The following is a 14,761-nucleotide window of genomic DNA, read 5'->3' as shown; positions in this document are numbered from 1 at the left end:
ACACGGTGTAACTTACAGTCTCCCCAATGTGATATACCCCACCTATCAAAGGAAAGCCTTTTATAAGCTAAGGCATTTCTGGAAAGTCTTTCAAATGTTTGAAAAGTTAATTTTGCCATAATTAATTGTGCTGATGAATTCTGACCGACTCTAGACAAGATTTCCTCAATCATATCCTCTGGTAGATCTTCTAAAATATTTGGTTGTCTACCCTTAACGTCCATTTTGTTTTTATACTGTAAAATAGACAAGAATTAGATTCGTAAAAGATAATTAACAAACAATACAAGCAATTTTTACATAGAACATAAAAGTATAAGCACACTATAATACATATAATACACAACATGATTACAACCCTCTAATCTGAATCACTGGTTTCTTCTTCTTTGGACTTGGTTCATTTTCCTAATTTTCTAGGAATATATGGTGTTCCTCTAATACGAGCTGTCGTTTTCCACAATGGTTTAGAAAAACCTGGTGGTTTAGAGGTTCCTGGGTTATTGTTACAATTTAGGAAATACGGACGTTGCCGATACATATAAAGTTCATCGGGGTTGGAATCAGGTTTCTCTATTTTTATACCTTTTCCCTTATTATTTTCTTTTGCTATATTAAATTAGGTCGAGGTAATTTCTATAACATCATCGGAATCCTCATCGGGATCCGATTCATCAGAAAATTGGTAATCTTCCCAATCTTTTGCTTCCTCAGCAGAAACACCATTGCCCATTTTTAACTTTGGTCCGTTGGTTGATGATTTTCTTTTATTTAATCGATTTACTATAGGTATCAATATTTCTTTCTCCGGAACCTCTTCTTCTTCCGGTTCCTCCTCTTCCGGTTCCTCTTCTTCTGGTTCCTCTTCTTCCGGTTCCTCTTCTTCCGGTTCCTCCTCTTCCGGTTCCTCCTCTTCCGGTTCTTCTTCGGGAATTTGTGAATCTTCCCAAATTATATTCGACTCTTCATTATTATTAGGTGAGTCTATGGGATTTGTACTAGTGGTAGACATCTATCACACAAAATCAAACACATTAAGAGGTTAATATATCACATAATATTTACATGTTAATAATATATAGTTTCCAACAAAAGTGTTATGCAATCGTTTTTAAAGAAAACACGGTCAAAGTCCAGACTCACTAATATATCCTAACAAACTCGATAAGACACACTAATGCAAATTTATGGTTCTCTAAGACCAACGCTCGGATACCAACTGAAATGTCCCGTTCATATTGATTATAAACGTTCCATATTAATTGATTTCGTCACGAGGTTTTGACCTCTATATGAGACGTTTTTCAAAGACTGCATTCATTTTTAAAACAACCATAACCTTTATTTTATCGATAAAGGTTTAAAAAGAATTATGTAGATTATCAAATAATGATAATCTAAAATATACCGTTTACACACGACCATTACATAATGGTTTACAATAAGAATATGTTACATCAAAAATAAGTTTCTTGAATCCAGTTTTTACACAATATCATACAAGCGTGGACTCCAAATCTTGTCCTTATTTTAGTATGTAACAGCGGAAGCTCTTAATAATCACCTGAGAATAAACATGCTTAAAATGTCAAAAAAAATATTGGTGAGTTATAGGTTTAACCTATATATTATCAAATTATAATAATAGACCACAAGATTTCATATTTCAATATACATCCCATACATAGAGATAAAATTCATTCATATGGTGAACACCTGGTAACCGACATTAACAAGATGCATATAGAATATCCCCATCATTCCGGGACACCCATCGGACATGATAATTTCGAAGTACTAAAGCATTCCAAATTCCAGAATGGGGCATGTTGGGCCCGATAGATCTATCTTTAGGATTCGCGTCAATTTGGGGGTCTGTTCCCAAATTCTTAGGCTACCAAGCTAAAAAGGGGCATATTCAGCTTCGATCATTCAACCATATAATGTAGTTTCATTTACTTGTGTCTATTTCATAAAACATTTATAAAATTGCATGTATTCTCATCCCAAAATATTAGATTTTAAAAGTGGGACTATAACTCACTTTCACAGATTTTTACTTCGTCGGGAAGTAAGACTTGGCCACTGGTCGATTCACGAACCTATAACAAATATGTACATATATATCAAAGTATGTTCAAAATATATTTACAACATTTTTAATACGTTTTAATGTTTTAAGTTTATTAAGTCAGCTGTCCTCGTTAGTAACCTACAACTAGTTGTCCACAATTAGATGTACAGAAATAAATCTATATATATTATCTTGAATCAATCCACGACCCAGTGTATACACGTCTCAGGCTAGATCAAAACTCAAAGTATATATATTTTTTGAATCAACCTCAACCCTGTATAGCTAACTCCAACATTACTGCATATAGAGTGTCTATGGTTGTTTCAAATAATATATATACATGGGTCGATATGATATGTCAAAATATTTGCATACGTGTCTATGGTATCCCAAGATTACATAATATATTAGAATACATGTATAATACAATATAAGTTAGCTAGGATATGATTTGTATAGAATTGTTACAATATTTCCCGTAGCTACAACAATCAAAAAATATCCAATCTTGTTTTACCCATTACTTTTTCGTTTTAAATCCGTTTTGAGTGAATCAAATTGCTATGGTTTCATATTGAACTCTATTTTATGAATCTAAACAGAAAATGTATAGGTTTATAGTCGGAAATATAAGTTACAAGTCATTTTTGTAAGAGGTAGTCATTTCAGTCGAAAGAACGACGTCTTGATGACCATTTTGAAAAACATACTTCCACTTTGAGTTTAACCCTATTTTTGGATATAGTTTCATGTTCATAAGAAAAATCATTTTCCCAGAAGAACAACTTTTAAATCAAAGTTTATCATAGTTTTTAATTATCAAACCCAAAACAGCCCACTGTGTTACTACGACGGCGTATGTCCAGTTTTACGGTATTTTTCATGTTTCCAGGTTTTAAATCATTAAGTTAGCATATCATATAGATATAGAACATGTGTTTAGTTGATTTTAAAAGTCAAGTTAGAAGGATTATGTAATGACCCGGATTTTTTCCGATCGTTCTATACTTATAAGATTAATATTTACATAAATTAAACCTTACCAACATGATAAACAATCTAAATTGTTGAGACTTATGTTTTTGAAAAGAGTTTTACACAACGGTTGACCGTCCAATTTGACCGATGATATCATGAACTATATAACATACGATAATTATACGTTTGTGTATATATATGTATTTATATATATTTAACATGATCTAAGGATGGTTTAACATTTCATTGTGTACTAATAACAATGAGTTATAAGTATATTTTGAAACTACTAATTTAAGTTTTCAAAACGATAACTATACGTAACTTTCTTTGACATAAATACATATAACTTATAATGCTTATACATGTATCGTATAGATATGTATTTAATCACTTTTAAAGGGATTTTATACATAAAACAATATAAGTATATTTACAAAAGATAGTTATATTTGAATCCTCATTCCGTTTTCTCAAGATTTTTATACGTATATCTAGGGTATATGTACCCGTATCATACCCAACTTCTATACATATTTACTATTGGTATATACATATCATATCAACATCCTAATCAACATCTAATCAGCTTTAGATCTGCCCTTAACAAGAGGGAACCTCATTTTAACATTTAGCTTGACTAATTACACAAAATTACAATTGAAAATTTTGTTTTTGTCTCCCCCCCACGTTTTATATAGCCTTCCCCCATCTCATTTTAGTTCATCATTTTTACTTCCAAATTACTCTCTAAATCACATACATGAAAGCCTTAAGGAACCTACTTCAATTCAGCAAGTTACCATGAAGATCTAGCTTCAAAAACAAGCCTTAATCATCATAAGAAATTCCTTTCAAGAACACTTCAATAATCCTTTCAACTATACAAGTTTACTTCCAACCTTTTGATCCAACTCCACCACTCTTTTGGTTCTAGGATTTTTCTTATCTTTTGCAGTAACTTTGTCCAAGTAACTTGAGGTAGTAACTTTATTCATAATTTTTTTCGATTCATATTCATATAGCTATCTTATTTTGTGTTGTAAAATTTTAACAACAAGAACATAGTTTGAATGATTTCAAACTTGTTCGCAAAATAAATAGATCCTTCTAACTTAACTTTTAAAACACTTCAAGACCTGTAATATATCATAATGATATGCTAACTTAACAAGATACAACTTGTTTTTACAAAGAACACCTTAAAACTGAATCTACGTCGTCGGAGTGCAACCGGGGGCTGTTTTGGGTTGGATAATTAAAAACCATTTTAAACATTGAATTGGAAGTTCATATCTTGGAAAAATGATATTTATTATGAATATGTTAACACATAAAAATTTCATGGTTTAACTCAAAGTGTAAATATTTTTATCTAAATATTGTTTTTATGACAAAAATGATTACTTTCATAAGATTCACCTAAAGTTTGAACTATAACCTGTGATTCCAAATGTAAACCAAGGTATTTACAGTTCATATTCTTAAAATTTGACTCGATCCAAGGAAGTGGCAAGTTGAACCAACAAAAACGGAGTTGTAATGAAGAAACTACGACTAAAACAAGATTGGGTATCCGAAGCTAGTTTAGCTACGAAAATATTTGGAGAAAAAGTAAATTAATCATATCTTTTCTAATTAATATGATATTTTATATATAATTACTTATGATTTGATTTTATATATTTCAGGACCACCCGTAAACAACACGAGAAGATTAATCATAAGACCTCATGATTGTACGCAACATGTCATTTGACAACACGGTACTTTATGTACGCAACACGTCATTTGACAACATGGTACCATGGGTCGAGATTAATTCTGATCAATATGAATACGATGGGGTCTTTATTTATTTTATTAAGCAACTGATTGTGGACCACTAACATCGGACTGCTAACTACGGACTAATAAATATTAAAAGTATTATAAGTATATATATATATGTAACGATTACTTGAAAAGAAAATATGTTGATATATTATATATATGGTTAGGTTCGTGATATCTATTGGAGACCAAGTCGTGTAAAATACCTTCAAGGCAAAAGTGAGTATATAGTCCCACTTTTAAACTCTAAATATTTCGGGATGAGAATACATGCATTTTATGATTTACGTTATGGACACAAGTGATTAAAAATATATATTCTACGTTGAGTTGTACCACTGGCATATCTCCCTGTAACTTGGTAACTACTATTTACATGCGGTATTGTAAACGCGAATCCTGTTGATAGATCTATCAGACCTGACAACCCCAACCAGACTGGACGACCAGTATTCAACGGTTGCACAGTACTTCATTTCAGTGACTACACTTGGTACAGTGTAGTAAGATTTCATAATAAAGGGAATATGCGACGTTGATTAAATGTTAAGTATGGTTATCAAGTGCTCAACAACTTAGAATATTTTTATTAAAACGTTTATATATGAAATTTGTGGTCTATATTTATAACGTTGCCGGCATTAAACCTATATCTCACCAACTTTATGTTAACGTTTTAAGCATGTTTATTCTCAGGTGATAACTAAAAGCTTCCGCTGCATCATGTTGAATTTAAGCAAGATCTGGAGTATGCATATTTGTGTCAAAAATAAAACTGCATATCGGAGGATTTGTAATGTAAAATATGTTGGAAATCGTATTGTTATCATCACATGTAATGTTTGTAAGGCTAAGATTATCGCTAAACGATAATCATTTTTATGTTGTTTAAACCTTGTATTTTAATAAAAGTTATGGTTTGTATTGTAAAAACGAATGCAGTTTTCTTTGAAAAATGTCGCATATAGAGGTCAATACCTCGCGATGAGATCATATGTTGTTATATTTGTCCTTATGGTTTAGGACGGGTTATGACAAATTAACTTTATTTGCGAACAAGTTTAGAATTAACTAAACTATGTTCTAGTGATTACAAGTTTAAATCTTCGAATAAGATAGTTTTATATGTATGAATCGAATGATGTTATGAACATCATTACTACCTTAATTTTAGTAGGTAAACCTACTGGAAATGATAAAAATAGATCTAGCTTCAAAGGATCCTTGGATGGCTTGAAAGTTCCTGAAGCAGAATCATGACACGAAAACAAGTTCAAGTAAGATTTTCACTCGAAATAAGATTGTTATAGTTATAGAAATTGAATCAAAGTTTTAATATGAGTATTACCTTGTATTAGAAAGATATCTTACTGTAAATAAGAAAAATTTCTTGAGGTTGGATGATCACTTTACAAGATTGGAAGTAAGCTAGCAAACTTGGAAGTATTCTTGATTTTATGAAACTAGAACTTATAGAATTTATGAAGAACACTTAGAACTTGAAGATAGAACTTGAGAGAGATCAATTAGATGAAGAAAATTGAAGAATGAAAGTGTTTGTAGGTATTTTTTGTCTTTGGTATATGGATTAGATATAAACGATGTGTAATTTTGTTTACTTGTAAATAAGTCATGAATGATTACTAATATTTTTGTAATTTTATGAGATATTTCATGCTAGTTGCCAAATGATGGTTCCCACATGTGTTAGGTGACTCACATGGCATGCTAAGAGCTGATCATTAGAGTGTATATATACCAATAGTATATACATCTAAAAGCTGTGTATTGTACGAGTACGAATACTGGTGCATACGAGTAGAATTGTTGATGAAACTGAACGAGGATGTAATTGTAAGCATTTTTGTTAAATAGAAGTATTTTGATAAGTGTCTTGAAGTCTTTCAAAAGTGTATGAATACATATTAAAATACTACATGTATATACATTTTAACTGAGTCGTTAAATCATCGTTAGTCGTTACATGTAAATGTTGTTTTGAAACCTTTAGGTTAACGATCTTGTTAAATGTTGTTAACCCATTATTTATTATATCTAAAAAGATGTTAAATTATTACATTAGGTATGACACACAACTTGTTGTTGTCAATAAATACGAAATTTCTTGATAAGTTCTAGCAAATTCACATTCGCTGATACTTGTTGAGCAGGTGCTATATAAGCCAGAAAATTCTGGTCGCATGGCCAAATGGGCTATTGAATTGGGAGAACATGAGATAAGCTTCTCACCACGAAGTGCGGTAAAAGGACAAGTCCTAACAGATTATCTAGCTGAAACAGCCGGAGATATCGAAGTCTGGCATGAATCAAAAGAAATACCACCTCCGCCCGAACAACTGTGGGAAATGCACACAGATGGGGCTTGTGGTCCAGAAGGCGCAGGGGCAGGAATAGTCCTAAAAAGTCCAGAGGGGGAAGAATATACCTTCGTACTGCGATTCAGCTTCCCCGTCACAAATAACGAAGCCGAATATGAAGCATTGTTATCTGGGATGCGGGTAGTAAAACATCTGGAAGTTAAAGAATTGTCAGTATACGTTGATTTGCAGTTGGTTACAAACCAAATTAACGAAATATTCGAAGCACATGATGAATCAATGCAAAAATACTTGAGGCTAGTGCAAGAGTTAGCAGTTGACTTCGATTTGTTCCCGATAACTCAGATTTCAAGGATACTGAACAAAAAGGCGGATGCGTTAAGCAAATTAGCCGCGTTAACATTCAGTCATTTTAAGAAAGAAATTTGGGTTGAGGAAGTTAAGATAAAATCTTTTGAAGAGAATAGTGTTTTAGCTGCGGTTGAAGAAGAAGAGCGAAGTTGGATGACACCAATAATAGAATTTCTAACTAAAGGTACGTTGCCGATAGATTCAAGTGAAGCAAGAAAGATTAAGATGAAAGCACCAATGTATCTGTTAGACAAGGGAGTCCTATACAGAAAGTCTTTTCTGGGGCCTCATTTACGGTATCTCAATCCAACTCAAACGGAGTCGATCATACGGGAAGTACATGAGGGAATGTGCGCTTTGCATTCAGGACACAAAATAGTCGCTTCCAAAATAATGCGGCTTGGATATTACTGGTCGTCAATGTATAGAGATGCCGCAGAGGTAATTCGCAAGTGTCAATCGTGTCAACTTCATGCACCAGTAAGCAAGGCTCCACGGCATCCTATGATACCGGTTGCGTCCCCATGGCCGTTTTGCAAATGGGCAATCGACATAGTAGGGCCATTTCCCGCAGGACCAGGGGGTGTAAAATTTCTGGTAGTGGCCATTGATTATTTCACGAAATGGGTAGAGGCCAAACCACTAAAGACAATTTCGGGCAAGCAAATTCGAAATTTTGTATGGGAAAACATCGTCTGTCAGTTTGGAATACCAAATGAAATAGTGAGCGACAATGGTACGCAATTTGAGGGAAACCCTTTTAGTGACTGGTGCCAAGAATTGAATATAAAGCAAACGTTTACGTCAGTCTCACACCCTCAGGCGAATGGTCAGTGTGAGGTTACAAATCGGGATATCATTTTGGGAATCACAGCAAGATTGGGATTGTGTCGAAGGGGTTAGATAGATGAACTGTCTAACGTTTTGTGGGCGCACTGCACAACTCCAAAAGGAGCAACTAACGAAAAACCTTTCAGTTTGGTGTACGGGTCCGAGGCTGTAATACCCGCCGAAATAAATGTGCCAACAATGCGCATTGCTTCCTTCGATGAAAGTAGAAACAGCGAAGAACTAATCTAAACTTAGTTGAAGAGCGCAGAGAAATGGCGGCAATAAAAGAAGCAATCAACAAGCAAAAAATTGCAAGCTACTATAACAAGCGCGTTCAACCATTATCTTTCTAACTGGATGATTTGGTATGGCAAAAAAACGAAGCAAGCAGGGCAGAAGATACGGGTAAGCTCGGACCTAAGTGGGAAGGACCTTACAAGATTATTGGCGTAAGCGATACAGGGGCGTATCGACTAGCAAGTTTGGATGGAAGAGTAATAAAGCGCACTTGGCATGCGCAGACACTGAAACGGTGCTACATGTAAAAACTCACAGAGGGATTGATCACCCCAGACAACTGTTTAAAGTTTTTATCATGTGAATTTTCTTTTTTCCATTGTAAACATGACAGCTAAGTGCTGATCAAAACATATGTTTGAAATAAATTGAATTATGCAATTTAAGCCAATAACTTGTATATTTTTACATTTGTTGATTGCATGCCCCTTAAGCTGCACAGGGACACACTCTGAGTCTTAAGTGGCATAGTTTAGTTTGGTTACTAATACTATTTTTAATGGTTACAGTAGTAAAACATTGGGTTGTTTCAAACGCTTGTACACCGCGCAAGACGGAGACTTGCACAGTCTAGACTATAAATTACAATTTTGGTTACTTGTTTGAATAACCCGGACATTGGCGTGGCCGGAAGACTCTTGAGTATAGACATTGATTTGTCTATAGTGCGGGTAGGTTACATTGGATTGTATATGCGCACATACTTATAAAAAAAATTTATAAAAGTCTTGAGTATAAAAATTATAAGCATTGGTTTGCTTTAGTACGCGTGCAACATTGGGTTGTTGGCGCAAGAGTAAAAAGATCATGAAATGATTGAAGGGTCGCTCCCATCATGAAATCATGGCATTTATTCTACATATGAGTTATTGAATGCATCATATTGTAACAAATCATTATAACCGCCATTTTGATTTCGTAAAAACACAATAAATGCAACTTAACAATAAAAGTCATAGAAATATAAATTATATTAAATCAAAAGATATCATTTACAATCGGAGAGTGTAATATCAACCGTTTAGAATAAAAGCGGGATATATACCAAAATTCAACCTAATATAAGCTAAATATAAAAAAATAAAAAGGGAGTGGCAATTGGCAAGAACGTTTTCCCTACACTAAGGAGGATATGCCATCCTCATACGCAGCGATCAGACACATACCGCGCTGTAAACGGAAAAAGAAAATATATTATAGGGATGCAAAACCTCAAAGACTGCAAGGCCCATCCCTCGCTGGCAAAAAGTAAGCCACCATGGGTGGTAGGAAGTAACCACCCAAGGTGACTTAACAAACTCAATCGATTTTGTCGGACAATATCTCCTGAGAGGAGACGCTGGGATCATTAACAAGAGCTTCAAGGCGGGGGATTAGAATATGTCGGAGTTGGGAGCAAGCTTCATCACACTTTTCTTTGGCCCTATCAACAAGCAATTCGGCAATATTAGGGGGAGTTACTGGAGGTACGCACATCTCCCGGCAAATAACATTCCAAAACAGGGTACGCTCATATGCGTGGGCAGCAACCATGGCTGCACCAAAACGTTGCTCGACTGCTTTGCAGTCGAGAGCGTATTGAACAATTGTCGGAATGCCCTGCCGGAGAATGTCGTGTTGCACTTTAATAACACCGTGTTTGGCGCCCCAGGAATCTTGTGTCGAAATCCAATCGCTGAAGCTTTCATTCAGAAACACGACATAGCTTTCTGCCTCCTTAAGCTTCACAGAAAGGACCGCAATCTCGGACTCCATGAAAGCCTTCTCAGCCATGTGCTGGTCCTCCTCCTGAATCCTTTTGAACATCATGACATTAATTCGCTCCTCAGCCTGCTTGTATACGGTCACAGCAACCGCAAGTTGAGCAGTAAGCTTGGCATTCTCCTATTGCAGCATAACCTCTGTGGGTGATGGCTGAGACGGATGTGCAAGGGCGGTGGACTTTAGTTGCAAGCGGTTGAGATCCTTTACAAAATTGAATAATGTTGATTGTGTGTCAATATATAGCTCCTCGGTAGGAGAAAGAGATGAAAGCTTCTAAATCAATGATTGGGGGCACACGATTGAAGGAAAGAAAATTGTTGGGCGAATGCTGGTAGGGACACCTTCAGGAGTTCGTCGACATTCGGAATTAATTGAGAAAGATCTTCTGGGTTGGTACATACACGCTTTGATGGCGGAGCTGAACAGCTTGGACCTGCAAAAATAATAAACATGGCATATAAATGCCATAATGTTTCAGGAAAATTGAACGGTCGTCGGATGAAATTCATACCTTTGCCAGGTAACCTTTTTTGGTTACAACATCCCCCTGTACCGGGTGTATGATACAATGACGGTAGTAAATCTGACCGGCTGGCTGGTGAAATTGATTGGTTACCCTAGTCGACAGTCGGGTTGGGCGTGTATGATTCCAACTTCATCTGCAGTACGAATGGTCAAAACCACGTGTTAGGAAAGATTTGCTGGATAGGGATGCAATATGCAAAAGCATAAAAATATAAGATATACCTTTTTCAAAGTGTTGGCAGAGAAGATGACCAGAGAAGATTGTCTCGAAAAGGAAAAAGATGGTGAGATATGAAAAAGCCAAAAGGCTATTTATAGAGCAAATTTGAAGACTTAAAAGGCAACGCGGGTATAATGACAGCCGTACACGTGTATCAATCTAAGGCTAATTACCTTGTTAAGAGGTCCGGTGCACGTTAGCATCAGCAGGCGTTTGCATAATTACAATCATTACCTTTTCAGTAAAAAGTGACAGTTTTCACCTCGGTAAGTGGTATTGCAGCCGAAAAGACATCCTGGTGACTGCACGTATACATTGCATTAAATGCTAAAACAGTATCCGATTACGCAAATATATTTAAATAAGCTCACAGAGCTGTCCGGTTACAAATGAAATCTGACTAATACTTATATTGGCACTATTAAGCATGCTTATCTGATTTAGCGAATTTTCAAAGCTCAATTGTGTATCCATTATTTCTTGCTAGTTCGACGTCATACATTTTATATCATTTATATATAACATCAAACTGGGGGACTTAATGATACGCATATCCGCAAGGCTGTGCGGATGCGCATCCAAGGCATTAAATCACACACAAAGGTGTGTGTCACGGGTATAGCTGCATACTATGCGTCTATACCATCTGATGCGAGTTTCGTATACTTGCATATGGGTACGGTATATTCTAGAAGAATGTACGGTATAATCAATACGGATTCTATTCCTTAAATAACAAAAGTTAGTTACGGATGAGATTGCATTTAATTAGGGAAGGGATTCTACCAAAACCCTAATTCGTGAGCCTATAAATACATAGCTCATAAAACCCTAAAAGGGGACATTCATTTGTTTACTGATACGTAAACTAAAAGCATACAAATCTATATCGTACGAACAAAGCTTCTTACAATCTCTCTAAGACTTTCAGGTATGTATTGAACTATGAAACCTTCATGTCTTTGGGCCACTCAACCTCGTATGCTAGGTTGTTGGTGGACTCTCAAATCAGCCACCCCGTCAGGATCGAAACGATACCGATGTGGGTTATCCACGACTAAGCGTCGGAGATCCGAATGTTGTTAGTCCTTAACCCCTTTATGCACTCAAGCGTAGGTTCACCTTGACCTCGTGAAAATATGCTTGATAAATAACATAAGTATTTAATTAATTAATTAAATATTAATCATAACATAAGTATTATTAATTAATAATAAATTTATAATCATATAATAAGTATTATTAATTAGTAATGAATTATTAATCATATCATAAGTTTTAATTATAATTATTAAATCATAAGTAATTAATAATTAAATTATAATTAAATAATAACTAAGCCTTATAATAATTAATTAATCCTTATTATAAGTCTTATTATAATAATCTCATAACATAAGTTTAATACTTACCATAAGTATTTTTCATTAATAATAAAAGTATTATTAATCATAAGTTTAATTAAATCATAAGATAGTTAATAAATGATATAATAAATATATATATCTTAATTCTTAAATTAAAATAATTACTTTTATATCATAAGTAATTTAATGATAATAAAAATCATTATTTATGTCATAAGTTCCAATTTATAACCAGAAGTTTTAATTAAAAGTTCATCGAGTCATAACTTGAGCCCCGGGAATCGGTTTTCGGCGAGTCTTATATATATCTTCGCCTAACCAACCCACCTGATACATTAGTATACTCAAGAATACCCCAAGAACATCCACCAAGTCATGACCAACAGCCATTATTCATTAAATTACTTATGATAACGATTTAGAATTCGATTTCTGTGAGATGTTTCTGGGTAAATTAATAATGGAGATGTTTCTGTGAGATGTTTCTGGGTAAATTGATAATGGAGAGAGTTTATAATAACGATTTAGAATCTGTTTCATGTAGAAACTTTAGTCTAAAACACTCTTGATTTCAAAATCACCATATGGGTGTTCTTCGTGGTTTTTCAAACGGCCGATACCTCTGTTAAATTATTTTCTGTAAATTCCAGTTAATATAAATCGAGTTCTATTTGTTTAAATATCCTAAAACCCATTTATGAATTCGTGTTTTGATTAACCAAATTGGGTGTGGTCGATTACGGTTTTGAGAAGAAGAAGATGAAATAAGAAAAATAGAGTATAGGTTTTAATTAAATGGATTGGATCAGTTTCAGAAAAACAAGAATGGTTTGATGGTTAGGGGATGTGTGTGTTACCAGGAGGTCACGGGTTCGATTCTCGTTCAGTGCAAATTTTTTTAAAAAGCCTTGGAAGGTAGTTTCAATTTTCAATATTATTATTATTATTATTATTATTATTATTATTATTATTATTATTATTATTATTATTATTATTATTATTATTATTATTATTATTATTATTATTATTATTATTATTATTATTATTATTAGTTTTATTATTATTATGATTATTATTATTATGTCTATCATTAGCATAATTATTATCATAAATATTGTTATAAGTAAGTATCATTAATATTATTAATATTATTAATATTATTATTAATATTATTAATATGATTTTTAGTAGTAGTAAATTTTATTATAAAGTATTATAATTATCATTATAATTATTATTATTATTATTAGTATTATTAATTAGGATATTATTGGTAGTATTATTATTATGATGAAAATCAATACTGTTTTTATTATTATTATTATTAACTTTATTATTACTAAAATTATTATGAAAAGTAACATTTATGTAAAAGTACTATATTATTAAGATCATTAATATTATTATTACAAATAACATTTTAATAAAAATTATCATTTCAATTAATATTTAGGTTATTATTATTAGTATTATTATTATTGATATTATCATTTTAATCAAACACAACTTTTATTACTATTGATGTGAAAATATATTTATAAGTAACAATACATATGAATTAATTATATTATCAATCTTTACATAAATATTCATATATATAATCAATTAAGTATTTTAAGAATATACAGATATAAAACTATACAAATTATAATCATTTTCAAATATATATATATATATATATATATATATATATATATATATATATATATAAATTAAATATATAATATATATAAAATTACAATATATGAAATTGTTCGACTACGTGTATGTTTTCTAATATATATATATATGAACAATATAGGTTCGTGAATCAAAGGTCAACCATGCATTGTTCAATGTCGTCATATGTATTTTTACTACAAAATACAGTATTGTGAGTTCATTTGCTCCCTTTTTACTCATTACAATTTTGGGCTGAGAATACATGCAAATGCTTTATTAACAGTTTTACAATATTTATATGCGTGAGTTCATTTGCTCCCTTTTTACTCATTACATTTTTGGGCTGAGAATACATGCAAATGCTTTATTAACTGTTTTACAATATTTATATGCGTGAGTTCATTTGCTCCCTTTTTACTCATTACATTTTTGGGCTGAGAATACATGCAAATGTTTTATTAACTGTTTTACAATATTTATATGCGTGAGTTTCATTTGCCTTTTTACCCTTTATATT

General features: G+C 32.9%; 1 protein-coding gene across 1 annotated transcript; it reads left to right on the top strand.

Moving 5' to 3' along the window:
• The first annotated feature begins 7,089 nt into the window (after positions 1 to 7,089).
• Positions 7,090 to 8,481, top strand: LOC139850053 (uncharacterized). Its single transcript, XM_071839648.1, has 2 exons — positions 7,090 to 8,175; positions 8,281 to 8,481. The coding sequence occupies exons 1-2, from the start codon at positions 7,090 to 7,092 to the stop codon at positions 8,479 to 8,481; spliced, it is 1,287 nt and encodes a 428-aa protein (XP_071695749.1).
• The last annotated feature ends 6,280 nt before the right edge of the window (positions 8,482 to 14,761 follow it).

The sequence above is a fragment of the Rutidosis leptorrhynchoides genome, chromosome 5 (genome assembly GCF_046630445.1).
Source record: "Rutidosis leptorrhynchoides isolate AG116_Rl617_1_P2 chromosome 5, CSIRO_AGI_Rlap_v1, whole genome shotgun sequence".
NCBI classification, from domain to species: Eukaryota; Viridiplantae; Streptophyta; class Magnoliopsida; order Asterales; family Asteraceae; genus Rutidosis; species Rutidosis leptorrhynchoides.
Note: the sequence above shows the minus strand (reverse complement) of the source record. Positions and strands in the feature narration are given on the sequence as shown.